Raw genomic sequence first — 15607 nt, 5'->3', positions numbered from 1 at the left:
GCGAAAGCAGTAATTCGTCCAAATGGCCAGGTCACGGATCTCTCTTGTCATGCGCCGGTCTATCTTTACCCTTACCTGAAAAACATGAAAAGAAAAGGATGGGTATAAAAGTATACTCAGTAAGCGACTTACTACTGGGCCCACTCAGTGATCTATTAGTCTTTCCATTGGGACAGAAGTGTACAAGAGCATCGTAGGCATAGGCATAAGGGGCGAACTTGAAGACACGTTTTCATAAGTAGTGACCCCAGAGGTCACAAACATAAACATAAGTAGTGGTCCAAAAAGGACACCATACATAAGCATAGGTTGTGGGCCCGAAGACTCACGACATGCGGTGTGCATAGCCCAATGGTAATACTAACAGTCACTGTAATCTCATATACTATTATCTCATACAGACATAATACAGACATAAGCATTCATCCAACATCATAAAGCATGCGAAGACTACATAGCCATTCACAATTCATCCATCCATATACAGACATCTCAAGATATTTCATTCCAAACAGAACGAGTGGTATGCATGCTTAAGTTCGAGGGAAGCCGTTAGTAAGTCCCTTACTTAAGTTTGACCCAACGAGCAAATTCAATACAAGCACGAAAGCAACAAAACTCACACACTCGAACGATCTCCCAACACTCCAAAAGAATCGTCCAACCTGGCCACACAATTATAACAATAGTTTGACACAAAACACAATAGCATAACCCACCTACAAAAGCATTGACACTGTATCCACTTACTTAAGGATACCGAACTGCCCCAAAACGAACTTTCACTCTGCTTGGAAACTTCCTTCACCACCACCGTTCCTAAATCCAACCACAAAATTCCATAGGTAAGAATAGCTTTGGCCTAAAAAAATAACCCATGACGAGGAGCCTACCAAAAGACCCCGAAACTTACCCCCAAATAGAAGAATCAGACGGAACCAACCACAATCCGGTGACAATCGGAACTGTCCGCGTTAGAACTGGTGAATGATGCTTGGGTTAGGCCAGCGACTGGCGAACTCGGCAAGACGCAGTAAGCGGAGGTGGAGTCGAGCAACGCTACCTTGCCCAGATGGGTGGTTAGGCGCGCGACCGAGGTTTGCGGTGGAACGCACGGAATTGAGGTGGGGGGTGAGATCTAACGCGCGACGTACGTCAAACGATAGGGAGATGCAGCTGCGAGTCGCTGGTGGTCGAGCTTCACAGTGGCTCGAATGGAAGCGGAAAGGGGATGACGATGTGGCGTTGGCGGAGCTGGATGAATGCAAACTCGGGTCGATGGCAAACGGTTAGCGGCGGGCTCTTCGTGGCTGGAAGAAGAAAAAAACGGCAGAGAGCTTGGAGAAGTCGCTGTCGGTGGAAGAAGGAGAAGAAGAAGAAGATTTCTTTCTTTTTTCTCTATTGCATGCTTCCTGATGTCTTCCTATTTAAAAATAACCAAACCCTTAACCCTACTTCTTTTTAGGAAAAAGTAAAACAAAAAAATGTAAATATATATAAATAAAATAAATAGATAAATATAATAACCCCCAACTTCTTTTCCTAAAAAACTAAAACCACTAATAAAAAAATTTAAAATCCTAAACTTTGGCCTTTAAATAAAAGAAATGATTAATTGCATGAATTAATTTAAATTTTACCTAGATTTCGGGACGTTACAACCTTCCCTCCTTAAGAAACTTTCGTCCTCGAAAGTTCTAGTCCTGGTAGAGCTCTGAATGCAGTGTTCTCATCTCGTCCTCTCGCTCCTAAGTTGCTTCCTCAAACTGATGGTTCTGCCATAGCACCTTCACTAGTGGCACCTCTCTGTTGCGCAAAACTTTCACCTCCTTGGCCATAATTTGCGTAGGCTTCTCTTCGTAACTTAAGTTTTCATTCAGCTGCAAGGGCTCAAAGTCCACCACATGAGATGGGTCCTTTAAATACTTCCTCAACATGGAGACATGAAAAACATAATGGACTGTGGAGAGAGATGGTGATAAAGCCAGACAGTAAGCCATAGGGCCGACTCGCTCTAAGATTTCAAATGGCCCTACAAAACGCGGACTCAACTTACCCTTCTTCCCGAATCTCAGGACACCCTTCATTGATTCCACCTTCAGAAACACTTTGGCACTAGCTTCGAACTCAAGATCTTTACGCCTAACATCAGCGTAACTTTTCTATCTACTCTACGCTGCTAGCATTCGAGCCCTGATCTTTTGTATGGCTTCATTCGTCAACTCCACTAACTCAGTTCCCATCAGTTTCTTCTCCCCAATCTCACCCCAGAAAACAGAAGACCTGCAACCATTACCATAAAGAACTTCAAATGACGACATGCTAATGATGGCTTGATAGCTATTATTATAAAAAAACTCTGCCAAATGCAAATGGGAGTCCTAACTCCCTGAGAACTTCAACGCATAAGCGCGCAACATGTCCTCTAACGTCTGATTCAAACATTCTGTTTGCCCATCCGTTTGGGGGTAGAAGGTTGTACTGAAGTTTAACCGCGTCTTTAAGGCTACCTGGAGGCTCTTCCAAAGACTGGAGGTGAAATGAGGGTCCCTGTCGGACACAATTGACACTGACACACCATGCAATTTTACTATCTCCTTCATATATAGCTGAGCCCACTTACTCACGTGTACGTGGGCTTCCCTGGAATAAAATGCGCCACCTTGGTGAGTCTGTTTATCACAACCCAAATCACTGAGAAGCCAATCGCTGTCCTGGGCAAACCCGTAATGAAATCCATGGACACGCTCTCCCACTTCCATTCTGGCACATCCAATGGTTGTAGCAAGCCTATTATCTTCTGCCTTGGGGTATTCACCTGTTGACAGACTAAACATCTGCTAACATAGTCAGTTATCTCCCTTTTCATATTGGGCCACCAGTAATACCACTTCAAATCTTGATACATTTTAGTACTGCCTGGATGCATAGAGAATGGGGAGTTGTGAGCTTCTGTCAACAATTCTCCCTTCATGCCATCATCTGCAGGTACGCATAACCGTCCCTGATACAAGAGGCCCTAGTCTACCGAAATAAAAAATTCACTGGCTTAGCCTAACCCTAACTGATGACATTTCTGAACCAGGTCTGGATCACCCTGCTGTGCAACAATAATCCTCTGCCTTAAGGTTGGTTGTACTGTCAACTGAGCTAGTTGCGAAGTGGCGTCCCCCACTGCCACTGCAATCTTTGCTCACTCCAGATCCTTACATAACTGAACCTGCTTAGTGTTTAAGGTGGCCGAATGAGTGGTCTTCCGACTGAGGGCATCAACCACCACATTCGCCTTACCTGGGTGGTAGAGGATCTCGCAGTTGTAATCCTTTACTAACTCGAGTTAACTGTGCTGCTTCATATTTAACTCTTTCTGGGTGAAGAAGTATTTCAGACTCTTGTGGTCAATGAACCTGGATCCTTTCCCCATACAAGTAGTGCCTCTAGATCTTCAGGGCAAACATCACCGCCGTCAGTTCCAAGTCGTGAGTAGAATAGTTTCGCTCATGGTTTTTTAACTGATGGGAGGCATAGGGGACCACTCTTCCATGTTGCATAAGCACACAACCTAAACCCTTCTTAGAAGCATCACTGTAGATCACGAAATTCCCTGAGCCATCTGGTCCCGTGAGAACCGGTAATGAAACCAACCTTTGCTTGGGGTCCTGAAAACTATCCTCACATGCTTTGCTCCAAACAAACAAAGCTCCCTTCCTGGTTAGCTGAGTCAACGGTATGGCCATACTAGAGAAATTATCTACAAACTTACAATAGTACCCAGCCAACCTCAAGAAACTATGCACTCGTTGACTGTTGTAGAGTGGGGCCAATTTGTAACAGCCTCAATCTTAGCTGGATCCACTGAAACCTCGTCCTTCGACACCACATGCCCATGAAAGGACACCTTTCGTAGCCAGAACTCGCACTTAGAAAACTTTGCATATAGTTTGTTTTCCCTTAGTGTTCCTAGGACTTTCCGAAGATGTTCCTCGTGTTCCGCCTCTGTCTTGGAATAGACTAAGATGTCATCAATGAAAACAATTACAAAGGCGTCCAGGAAATCCCTGGACACCATGTTCATCAAATCCATGAATATCGCTGGAGCATTGGTCAAATCAAAAGACATTACAATGAATTCGTAATGCCCGTATCTGGATTGGAATGCGGTCTTTGGGATATCACTGTCCCTGATCCTCAGCTGATGGTAACCTGACCATAGGTCAATCTTAGAAAATACAGTAGCACCCTATAGCTGGTCAAACGGCTCATCAATCCTAGGAAGTGGGTACTTGTTCTTGATGGTCACCTTATTCAACTCCCTGTAGTTTATGCATAAACGTAACGAGCCATCTTTTTTCTTCACGAACAACATTGGTGCACCCCATGGAGAAACACTAGGTCGTATGAACCCTTTATCAAGCAGTTCCTGCAACTGGACCTTTAGTTCTTTCAATTCGGCCGGAGCCATTCTGTATGGAGCTTTGGATATGGAATAGTGTTGGGCTCCAGTTCGATCGCAAAATCAATCTCTCTTGGTGGAGGCAACCCTAGAACTTCTTCTGGAAACACATCGAGATAATCTCTCACACTAGCTCAGAGATTAGAGCAATCTCGATTTCTCTTATGTCAACTACGCTAGCTAAGATAATTCAGATACCTTGGTTAATCAACCTCTTGGTCTTTACCGATGAAATCACCTTGGGCAAAACTACCATCCCAGCCCCCTTGAACTTAAAACTAGCCTCCCTAGGGGGGTTAAAAATCACATTTTTACAAGAACAGTCTATACTAGCATGGTTGGCAACCAACCAATCTATGCCCAGAATTACATCAAAGTCGTGCATGTATAATACTATTAGAGTTACATCAAGGGTACGATTCGCTATTTCTAACTGACACACTTTTATCTTTTCACTTACTATTATGATTTCTCCTGACGGTGTAGATACTGATAAAACATAACCCAAGGGTTCTAAAACTAACATAGCATGCTTTACGAACAACGATGAAATGAAAGAGTGAGATGAGCCAGAGTCAAATAATGCCAAGGCATAGTGCCCCAAGATTGGGAGCGTACCTATCACTACTGTTCCCGAATGCTCAGCTTCCCAACGACTGGTGGCATAGACCTAACCCTGCTGCTGCTGTTGGTTTGAACTACCCTAATGCGAACCCGGGGGCTGACCCCTTGCACTTTTGGAGCCACTACTAGGGTATTGGCATAGACCTCTTACATCTGAAACAAGTCCCCATGCCAATCAGATAGCGTCCCCAATGACGTTTCTTACAAGATTTGCACACCAGTTTTTCCCTCCAAACTCCTCCTGAAGCAGTAGCTTGTTGTTAGGTGTGCCCTAACGACCTGTTTGTACTATGAACCTTCTGTGGAGGTCCCGAAACTTTTTACTTAGCTTTCCTCTTCTGGCCTGGGGCAGGTTCCTCAATTAAGAACTTCAGAAACTCTATCCTTGAAAAACAACCCACGCGTGTTGTCGCTCGGAAAGCTACGACGTAAGTGGGAGACTCCAGAGCTTGCACAATACCTCGCACCCCGTCCCGGAGTTCTTGCACAAATCTTTTCACTCTTTTTGCACCAGATCAAAGGCGAATCAAGACAACCTGTCAAACTCCTCCTCATACTCCTTTACTGTCATGGTCTCCTGCTTCAGATTCATGAACTCAACTTGCTTGTTGTACCTCATGTGAGCAGAGAAGTAATTCTCGTAAAACCGCTCCTTGAACTGGTCCCACGTGGCTTGGCCCCTACTGGCTTCTATCATTCTTTCAGCTGAGTGCCACCAGCGCTTGGCATTATCGATGAGAATAAAAGCGGCACACTGCAACTTTTGCTCCTTTAGACATCTTATGTACTGAAAAATCCTCTCCACAGGGGACAACCACAACTCTGCCTTTGTGGGGTCTTTTAGGGACCCGTTAAACATCGAGGAATCATACTTCTTGAAGTCTCGTAGATAGCCGGCCTCCAAGGAAAGATCTGCCATAGTCCGATTCGTGGCTCTATCTTGATTCTGAACTTGTGGTAACGTGACCGACGAGGATGGCGCCTGCTACGATTGTGCGTGCTGAGCTATCTACTCAGCCACCAGATCCCTTAGCTGTCCTACTACGGCCTGTGTGACGACATTCCCAATAGCCGCAGCCATGGCCGTATACTCTATTGGAATTTCTGAGGATGACGGTCCTGGCGGAGGCACAATCGAAGTTCGAGGCCCGCTTCTTAGTCTAACCCTCTGTCAGGTTGACCCAGTAGGGTCTTAAAGTGGCGAGTCATGCGCTTCTTGGCTCTGCACCTCAGAGTCTTGTATGTAAGGGTTCTGCTCCCTAACTACTTTCTTACCTCGACTGCCCATTCCTCTAATTCGTGGTGCCATATCTGATAACCACACGTAACGCTTTAATAAACGCTAGCAGGGTAAACCATTAAACGACTGCACAATAGGTAAGATTTCATACATATTTTCCTAAAGAACTTTAAACGACACACCTGATGATGACGAGAGATCCATTTATGGCTATAAGGAACAGCTTGGACTCACGATGTAAGGTAGTCTACAGAACCTAAAACTTAGGCTCTGATACCAACTGTAACGACCCAAATTTCTAGTGTGTTTCTAGGACGCTACTTTATGCATGCATAGACTTGGCAATACATTTTCTCAAAGAATAATTAAATAAAAGAGATAGGATTTTTATTTAATTAAATAATGCTCAAATACACAAAGAAGAGAAAAACTGAAAAATACTATTTGGGGTACTTCTAACCCAACTTTAAAATAAACAATAATTAAATAAATCAAGAATTTTTTCATAAGATTTTTAAAATGTCTGACTTCTAAACCGGACTCTAGTACATGAAACCTAAGGGCGAAAGCAGTAATTCGTCCAAATGGCCAGGTCACGGATCTCTCTTGTCATGCGCCGGTCTATCTTTACCCTTACCTGAAAAACATGAAAAGAAAAGGATGGGTATAAAAGTATACTCAGTAAGCGACCCATTACTAGGCCCACTCAGTGATCTGTTAGTCTTTCCATTGGAACAGAAGTACACAAAGGCATCATAGGCGTAGGCATAGACATAAGGGGCGAATCCGAAGACACGCTTTCATAAGTAGTGACCCCAGTGGTCACAAACATAAACATAAGTGGTGGTCCAAAAAGGACACCGTACATAAGCATAGGGTGTGAGCCTGAAGGATCACGGTATACGGTATGCATAGTCCAATGGCAACACTAACAGTCACTGTTATCTCATACAGACATAATACAAACGTAAGCATTCATCCAATATCATAAAGCATGCGAAGACTTCATAGCCATTCACAATTCATCCATATACAGACATATCAAGATATTTCATTCCAAACAGAACGAGTGGTATGCATGCTTAAGTTCGAGGGCAACCGTTAGTAAGTCCCTTACCTAAGTTTGACCCAACGAGCAAATTCAATACAAGCACCAAAGCAACGAAACCCACACACTCGAACGATCTACCAACACTCCAAAAGAACCGTCCAACCTGGCCACACAATTATAACAACAGTTTGACACAAAACACAGCAGGATAATGATAAGGGCAAAAATGCACATTATTATAGTGCTAAGTTTTTAAACAATGTTGGCTTGCGTTGATAAAACATGTTAAATTGCGTCCATTATGCATCAATTTCATAATATTGCGGTCGCATGCATTCATTGCATCAGAATAGTTGATTTGTGTATTTTTATGGAGAATATGTGATGACGCAGGGCGAAAATTGCGATCATAGGAAATCATTGGTCGAGCGCAGCATCACCGCAAGGCTTTGCGGTGATCGTGTTCACAAACATTTGCTAAAGAAGGATTGCCGCAACTTGGTCAACGCAACTTGGTGGGCACATCTGGGTGAAAGGCATAATTAATCACAATGGGACAGAAAGCTGATGACAGTCGAATCCGAATTAAGTTGACAGCTGATAACAATCACAAGTACATTCAGCTTTTCAGTGACAAATATTCGGCGCATCAATCAAGAATTAAAGCCGTCCCATCTGTACAATCATGAGAGAGAAGCCACTTTCACCCTGGATGCTTTATAAATACCAAGGGCATCCTTCAGAAAAGCGGTTGATCAGTTAATCAGTTCGCACATCCTTGTTCATAGATTTCTTTCATTTTAAGGCGGACACGAGAAAGGAGGTTGTGCCGATAGATCGTTCCGATAAGTTTGGGAGAGCGCTGGAAGCTTCAAGGATAGAGAGGGCGCCGATGCCTGTGGAAGCGGGAACATCTTTGGAACCGAATAGAGATTTACAATGTAAAAGCCTAGGTTAGCAAGGAATTACTACCAGACTCTCTACCTTTAACTTTCATTGTTATTTTGTACTCCACTCATTTATCAAAATGGAATCTACTTCTCTATATCTGTTCACTCTCTATTATTTACGCATGCGTAGTTAAATTAGTTGAATGGGTTGAGAAGCATTTAACTAGCACAACTAGGGAATCTTCATTCTATGCGATTATCTTGTATTATGTATGCTTCATTCGTCCATTAAAGATACTCGATAGGGTAGTCTAAGGACAGGATCTAGGCTTGAGAAGGTCAGGTTAGAGTCTAAACTCGGGAGAGTCAGATTAGAACACATAATCAAGAGATAGGAGCTTAGGAATAAGCATTGTTTGCTATTAACACATCACATGTATCCTAGAGATAGGATATGATTGTGTGCGGTCACCTTGCCTTTATGCATCTTGCATCATCGTATAGGACAAGAGTAGAGACTTAGAAATAAGCTCTATGGACACTTTTGCATTCAATGCATGCATCCTAGACTTAGGAGCATCGAATTTGCATTAGAAAATGACTTGCTGTGCATGGTTGTAGCATGATCATATAGTTCAACACATTCCCAAGTAACGCTAGCTAAAGACCCTCTCAACCCGTTCATCCGCATACTCAGTGCATTTATCACACAACTAACTTTTCTCAAATATGCCGCATTTTTTTTTTATTTTCATTAATGCAATCAACAACAAAACAAAAACTCTTTATTTATATGGTTACTGCAAAGTTTTCCTAAAAACTACCAACGCAACCTGTTTTCACAATTCCCTGAGTTCGTCCCTGGACTTACTAGAAAACTCAGTGGAATTTACACTTGGATTCTGCTGAGGAAACTTGAGTGCACAACGTAATTTCACCATCGCATATCGTCCATAATTCACTTTATAAAATCAAGCATTAAGTTTTTGGTGCCATTGTCGGGGACTTCGGCAAAATAGTGTGCTAACGATAATTTTTCTGATTTCTTTGAAGACTCTCAATCTCTAGCGAATTACGATTCAGAGATTGAGAGGACATTTATAAAAATATTAAAAGACCAAGAATGGCAGAGCAACCGGACGCAAGGGTCGCTAACGCGAATAATATAATGGCCAACCGCATCATTCTAGCGAATGATCACAATAGACCTATCCGGGACTCTGCGTCACCTAACCTCTATGATTTCTCTCCAGGAATCATGAGGTCGATGTTAAATGGATCGAGGTTTGAAATGAAGCCGGTAATATTGCAGATGATCCAGGCCGCTGGGCAGTTTAGAGGAAGGCGTGGCGAAGACCTGCACGCCCACCTCTGGAGCTTCATAGAAATCTACAACACTTTTGTGTTCTCGAATATCTCCACCGAAGAAGTTCGACTAACTTTGTTTCCATTTTCTTTGTGTGATTAGATGAGAAAATGGGCATATTCTCTCGAACCGGGAGAGATAACTTCGTGGGAACAGGTGGTAGAAAAGTTTATGAAGAAGTATTTCCCACCAATTGAGAATGCTAGGAGAAGGAAATTAATAACAAATTTTGAACAGGAAGATGACGAATCGCTCAGTGATGCCTGGGCGAAGTTCAAGCGGTTGGTAAGAGACTGTCCACATAATAGCTTACCAGACTGCCTGCAAATGGAAATTTTCTACCGAGGACTGAATCCCTCTCCGTAGACCGCTATCAATGTGGCAGCCGCCGGTGGTCTGCTCGACAAAACATATGAGGAGGTAAAGAGTATACTTGATTGCATTTCCAAAAATCACGATGATTGGAGGGAAAGCAATCAGAGATTAAGAATTAAAGATAATGATGCAAACAATGGGGCCATCGCCTCCCTGCAAAATCAAATGACTGCGATGATGAGTTTGATACAAGACATCGCAATTAATAATATGGGAGCGAAGAAAAGGCAGGTCGGCACAATTACTCAAACGACTGCAAGTTGTGTCATTTGCGGAGATGCTCACCCGATGGAAGAATGCCCAACAAACCTGCAGTCGGTATACTTCATGTGAAATAATCTTTATTCTGATACATATAACCCCGGATGGCGAAACCACCCAAATTTTGCGTGAAAAAATCAACAACAAAGCTTTCAACCTGTGGCACAAAAAGGAGGGTCACCTGGGTTTTTTTCCGCAAAACAACGGTCCAGCGCATAGCCAAGCTAGCAGCTCACAAACACCGCAATCTTCATCCTTAGAGAGCTTGTTGAAGCAATACATTGAGAAAAACGAATCAGTACTTCAGAATCAAGCTACATCCATTAGAAATCTCAAAATTCAAATAGGACAAATTGCGGGCAAGCTGAAAAAATAGACCGCAAGGAGCGTTGTCGAGCTCAACTGAGCTCCTTCGCAATGCTGGGGGTAACGGGAAGGAACAATGCTTAGTAGTCTCTTTGCTAAACGACAACATGACTGTGGAAGTAGGGGAGAAGCCCATTACGACCAACTTGAATGTGGTGACAACCGAGGACCCGTTGACCTATAGTTTGAAGAAGCCCAAGAAAATAGACCCTGAAGTTGTGTCCACCCTTAAGCCTCTAGATCTTGAGACAGAAGAAATTCAACAACCAGTAACTCCGCAAAGATTGAAAGAGGAACAAAATGAGGAAGAAAAGATCGTAATAGTGGCTGCAGCGCAAAATGCTATGATCCCACCTAAAATGGGCGACCCAGGAATCTTCACGATACCATGCTATATCGGAGGGACGTACAGTGGCCAAGCACTATACGATATTGAGGCAAGTATAAACATAATTCCATTATTGATCTTCAAACAATTGAATGCTGGTACACTTACGCCCACAAAGGAAATTCTCCTGCTCGCTAACAGATCCCGATTACACCCTGAAGAAGAGTTGAAAAATGCCGCAATTTCAATCGATAAATTCATCTTGTCGGCAGACTTCCTCATTTTGGATTATAAAGTGGACGAAGATGCGCCCATCATATTGGGATGACCATTCCTTTCAACCGACTACGCTCAAATTGATGTGTGCAAGGGGGAAATTGTAATGAACATTCATGGGAAAAAACTCCGGATTAAGGTAATAAAGATCCCAGAGGACAAAGGAAAGAGAGAAAATCCACCATGGATGTGAACAACCCAGCCTAGAATAAGTGGTTCCTGAGTTATTATATGATTCAACCTCATCAGGGACACAATCCTTTTGAATATCCTTTTCCTGCATCAATTACTTTATAAACTTTTATCATCTCGTTATTTATTATCACAATTACCTTTTTGCTACCAGCATCGTTCTTACTTCTCTAAAAAAAAAAGGATATATATTTTGTGTTGTTTAAAATAATTTGACCCTTTCTTTGTTTGTTTATAACGATTAAGGCACAGGATTGTGGAGATGTTACATGAAACAGCAAATTATCTCACTCCGTCACTGCAATCCAAAGAAGAGAGATCGCCACAAAGATAGATGCGTCAATACATAATGCAGGCGACAGCGCAAATTTGAGGGTGTATTCTTCCTTATATTTATTTCAAATTTTGTGTTATCGCATAGCATAATAGTTTTAAAAGTTTTATCACCGCAATCATTTGACATAGATAAAATTAGTAAGTTACCGCATGCTGTTATCTTTGCCAAGTATGATTTCGATGATGAAAAATATGCTTCTATGTCTTTCATATATACTAGAGTCAACTTAACTTTAAGATAGTCACCTCATGAAATATTTCTAGAAGTTAGGGGTTTGCTAGTTTTCTTTCAAACTCTCTTTACGAAGCTTTCTATGAACATCGCATGACTTATCTCAATCTTTTGGCAATGAGGACATTGCTGAATTTTAAATTTGGGGGTGAGGTATTTATTTTCAACCTTGCTATTTTTCTAAAAAAAAAAAACTATTTTTCTACAAAAAAAAAAAGAGGAAAAAATTTTGAGAATAACAACTCTACTGTCAACGCAATGGGAAACCTATGTTGATAAGAGTTAAGTTGTGAAAGGCACTTACCCGTAGTTGGATGTCCGTATGACACACGTGGGGGCAAGCCAAAACGAAAGTAAGTCACCAAGATCAACGTATAAATAAATGACTGTAACTCTGCCAAGTAGGTATGAGTTTAGTCTGAGAAAGAGCGCATTGCTTGTAGTTGGATGTCTGCATGATACACGTGGGGGCAAGCCAAAACAAAGACAAGACACTTGGATCAGCGCAAGGTCAGAAAAAAATAACAATGTTAAGAAATATGCAAGGATAAAATCATTTGACACCCCAGTGAAAATTTTTCTTTTTGAAATAAATCATGCGATGTCCCAGAAGTTAGTAAAGTCTTTTTGAAGGTTAAGCTTGCGGTCCCTAGGTCTTAGAAATATTTTAAGAAGAGACTTGAATAAGACTTAAGGAAACTTTGGTACATAGGATTTGAACGAAGTATCCTTGAGAAATCTAGGAAAAGAACATTGCGGTTGACTTGCTAAAGGAAATCTTTAGCTTATTCTTAAGGACAAACATTGTTTAAATTTGGGGGTGTGATAACGGGCAGAAATGCATGTTATCATAGTGTTACGTTTTTAAACAATGTTGGCTTACGTTGATAAAAATGTTAAATTGCGTCCATTAAGCATCAATTTCATAATATTGCAGTCGCATGTGTTCATCGCATTAGAACAGTTGATTTGTGTATTTTTGTGTAGAATATGCGATGATGCAAGACAAAAATTGTGATAATAGGAATTCATTGGTTGGGCGCAACATCATCACAAGGCTTTGCGATAATCGTGTTCGCAAACATTTGTTAAAGAAGGATTGCCGCAACTTGGTGGGCGCATCTGGGTGAAAGACATAATTAATCACGATGGGACAGAAAAGCTGATGACAGTCGAATCCGAATTAAGTTGACAGCTGATAATGATCACAAGTACATTCAGCTTTTCAGTGACAAATATTCGGCGCATCAGTCAGGAATTAAAGTCGTCCCATTTGTACAATCATGAGAGAGAAGCTGACTTTCACCCTGGATGCTCTATAAATACCAAGGGCATCCTTCAGAAAAGCGATTGATCAGTTAATCAGTTCGCACGTCCTTGTTCATAGATTTCTTTCGTTTTAAGGCGAACGCAAGAGAGGAGGTTGTGTAGACGTTTCGATAAGCTTGGGAGAGTGCTGGAAGCTTCAAGGATAGAGAGAGGGCCGACGCCTGCGGAAGCGGGAACATTTTTGGAACCGAATAGAGATTTATAGTGTAAAAGCCTCAGTCAGCAAGGAATTGCTACCAGGCTCTCTACCTTTAACTTCCATTGTTATTTTGTACTCTACTCATTTATCGAAATGGAATATACTTCTCTATATTTGTTCACTCTCTATTATTTACGCATAAGTATCTAAATCAGTTGAATGAGTTGAGAAGCATTTAGCTAGCACAACTAGGGAATCTTCATTTTATGCGATTATCTTGTATTATGTATGCTTCATTCGTCCATTAGAGATACTCGGAAGGGTAGTCTAAGGACAAGATCTAGGCTTGGGAAGGTCAGGTTAGAATCTAGGCTCGGGAGAGTCAGATTAGAACGTATAATCAAGAGATAGGAGCTTAGGAATAAGCATTGTTTGCTATTAACGCATCGCATGCATCCTAGAGATAGGATATGATTGTGTGTGGTTGCCTTTATGCATCTTGCATCGTCGCATAAGACAAGAGTAGAGACTTAGGAATAAGCTCTATAGACACTTTTGCATTCAACACATGCGTCCTAGACTTAGGAGAATCGCATTTGCATTGGAAAATGACTTGTTGTGCATGGTTGTAGCATGATCGCATAGTTCGACGCATTCCCAAGTAACGCTAGCTAAAGACCCTCTCAAACCGTTCATCCGCATACTCAGCGCATCTATCACACAACTAATTTTTCTTAAATCCGCCGCATTTGTTTATTTTCATTAACGCAATCAACAACAAAACAACAACTCTTTATTTATTTGGTTACCGCAAAGTTTTCCTAAAAATTACCAATGCAGCCTGTTTTCACAAGCCCCTGAGTTCGACCCTGGACTTACCAAAAAACCAATTTACACTTGGATTCTGCCGAGGAAACTTGAGTGCACAATGCAATTTCACCATCGCATATCATCCATAATTCACTTCATAAAATCAAGCATCACATAACCCACCTATAAAAACATTGACACTGCATCCACTTACCTAAGGATGCCAAACTACCCAAAACGAACCTTCACTCTGCTTGGAAACTTCCTTCACCACCACCGTTCCTGAATTCAACCACAAAATTTCATGGGTAAGAATAACTTTGGCCCAAAAAAAATAACCCATGACGAGGAGCCTACTAGAAGACCTCAAAACTTACCCCAAGCAGAAGAATAAGATGGAACCAACTATGATCCGGTGACAACCGGAACTATCCGCATCAGAACTGCTCGGATGGGCGGCTAGGCGCGCGACTGAGGTCTGCGGTGGAACGTACGAAACTGATGGGGGGGGGGGGAGAGGGTGAGATCTGACGTGTGGCAAACGTTGGACGGTAGGGAGACGCAACTGCGAGTCGCCGGTGGTCGAGATTGACAGCGGCGCGAACGGAAGCAAAAAGGGGAGGACGGCGTGGCATTGGCGGGGCTGGACGAATGCAAACTCGGATCGACGACGAACAACTAGCGGCGGGCTCTTCGCGACTGGAAGAAGAAAAAAAAACGGCAAGAAGCTTGGAGAAGGCGCCGTTGGTGGGAGAAGGAAAGAAGAAGAAGATTTTTTTTTTCTCTACTATGCTTCTCGAGTCACCCTATTTAAAAATAACAAACCCTTAACCCTACTTCTTTTTAGGAAAAGGTAAAACAAACAAAAGTAAATAAATATAAACAAAATAAATAGATAAATATAACCACCCCAAATCCTTTTTCCAAAAAACTCAAACCACTAATAAAATATTTAAATTCCTAAACTTTGTCCTTTAAATAAAAGAAACGACGAATTAATTTAAATCTTACCTAGATTTCGGAACGTTACAAATCAAGTCAGCCGATGTGGTGCTAATGGATTAAACGCTAATCGTGTACGAATCGTGTATCCCGTACATGATTCTTCTAAATGCTAATCGTACACGATTTCTCTACCCTACTTTTGTCGATACTTTCTCTTCCCATTTATTTTTAAAAATACTTTCCCATATACCCCATTTTTGTCCTGAATCTAAAAGGAAAAAACTCTATTATCACTATGAATCATTAAATAAAAATCTCCCAATTTTAGGTACTCGCGTAAAAAAAACATAAAAACCAAAATTTATCTCTAACAATTTCTATCCACGTCAAAAGA

The 15607-nt window shown here is 41.9% G+C and overlaps 1 protein-coding gene, 1 long non-coding RNA gene and 1 other non-coding gene across 4 annotated transcripts; all 3 read right to left on the bottom strand.

Moving 5' to 3' along the window:
* Positions 1–5603: 5603 nt before the first annotated feature.
* On the bottom strand, positions 5604–5996 carry LOC150034392 (uncharacterized). The gene has a single exon (XM_090316707.1). The coding sequence runs from the start codon at positions 5994–5996 to the stop codon at positions 5604–5606; it is 393 nt and encodes a 130-aa protein (XP_090172833.1).
* A 714-nt stretch (positions 5997–6710) lies between these two features.
* LOC150034391 (uncharacterized) lies at positions 6711–15186 on the bottom strand. Of its 2 annotated transcripts, XR_016531588.1 has the most exons (4): positions 14646–15099; positions 14338–14550; positions 7435–7531; positions 6711–6954 (listed from the first exon to the last, which is right to left on the bottom strand). It is a non-coding gene; the product is annotated as an uncharacterized LOC150034391 (long non-coding RNA). The 2 variants fall into 2 exon arrangements; XR_016531587.1 differs by lacking the exons at positions 6711–6954; positions 7435–7531 and having other exon boundaries at positions 14232–14550; positions 14646–15186.
* LOC120084339 (small nucleolar RNA R71) lies at positions 9829–9935 on the bottom strand. The gene has a single exon (XR_005483699.1). It is a non-coding gene; the product is annotated as a small nucleolar RNA R71 (small nucleolar RNA).
* Positions 15187–15607: the final 421 nt, after the last annotated feature.

The sequence above is a fragment of the Benincasa hispida genome, chromosome 8 (genome assembly GCF_027475165.1).
Source record: "Benincasa hispida cultivar pf3 chromosome 8, pf3_genome.v1.1, whole genome shotgun sequence".
In the NCBI taxonomy this organism is placed as follows: Eukaryota; Viridiplantae; Streptophyta; class Magnoliopsida; order Cucurbitales; family Cucurbitaceae; genus Benincasa; species Benincasa hispida.
Note: the sequence above shows the minus strand (reverse complement) of the source record. Positions and strands in the feature narration are given on the sequence as shown.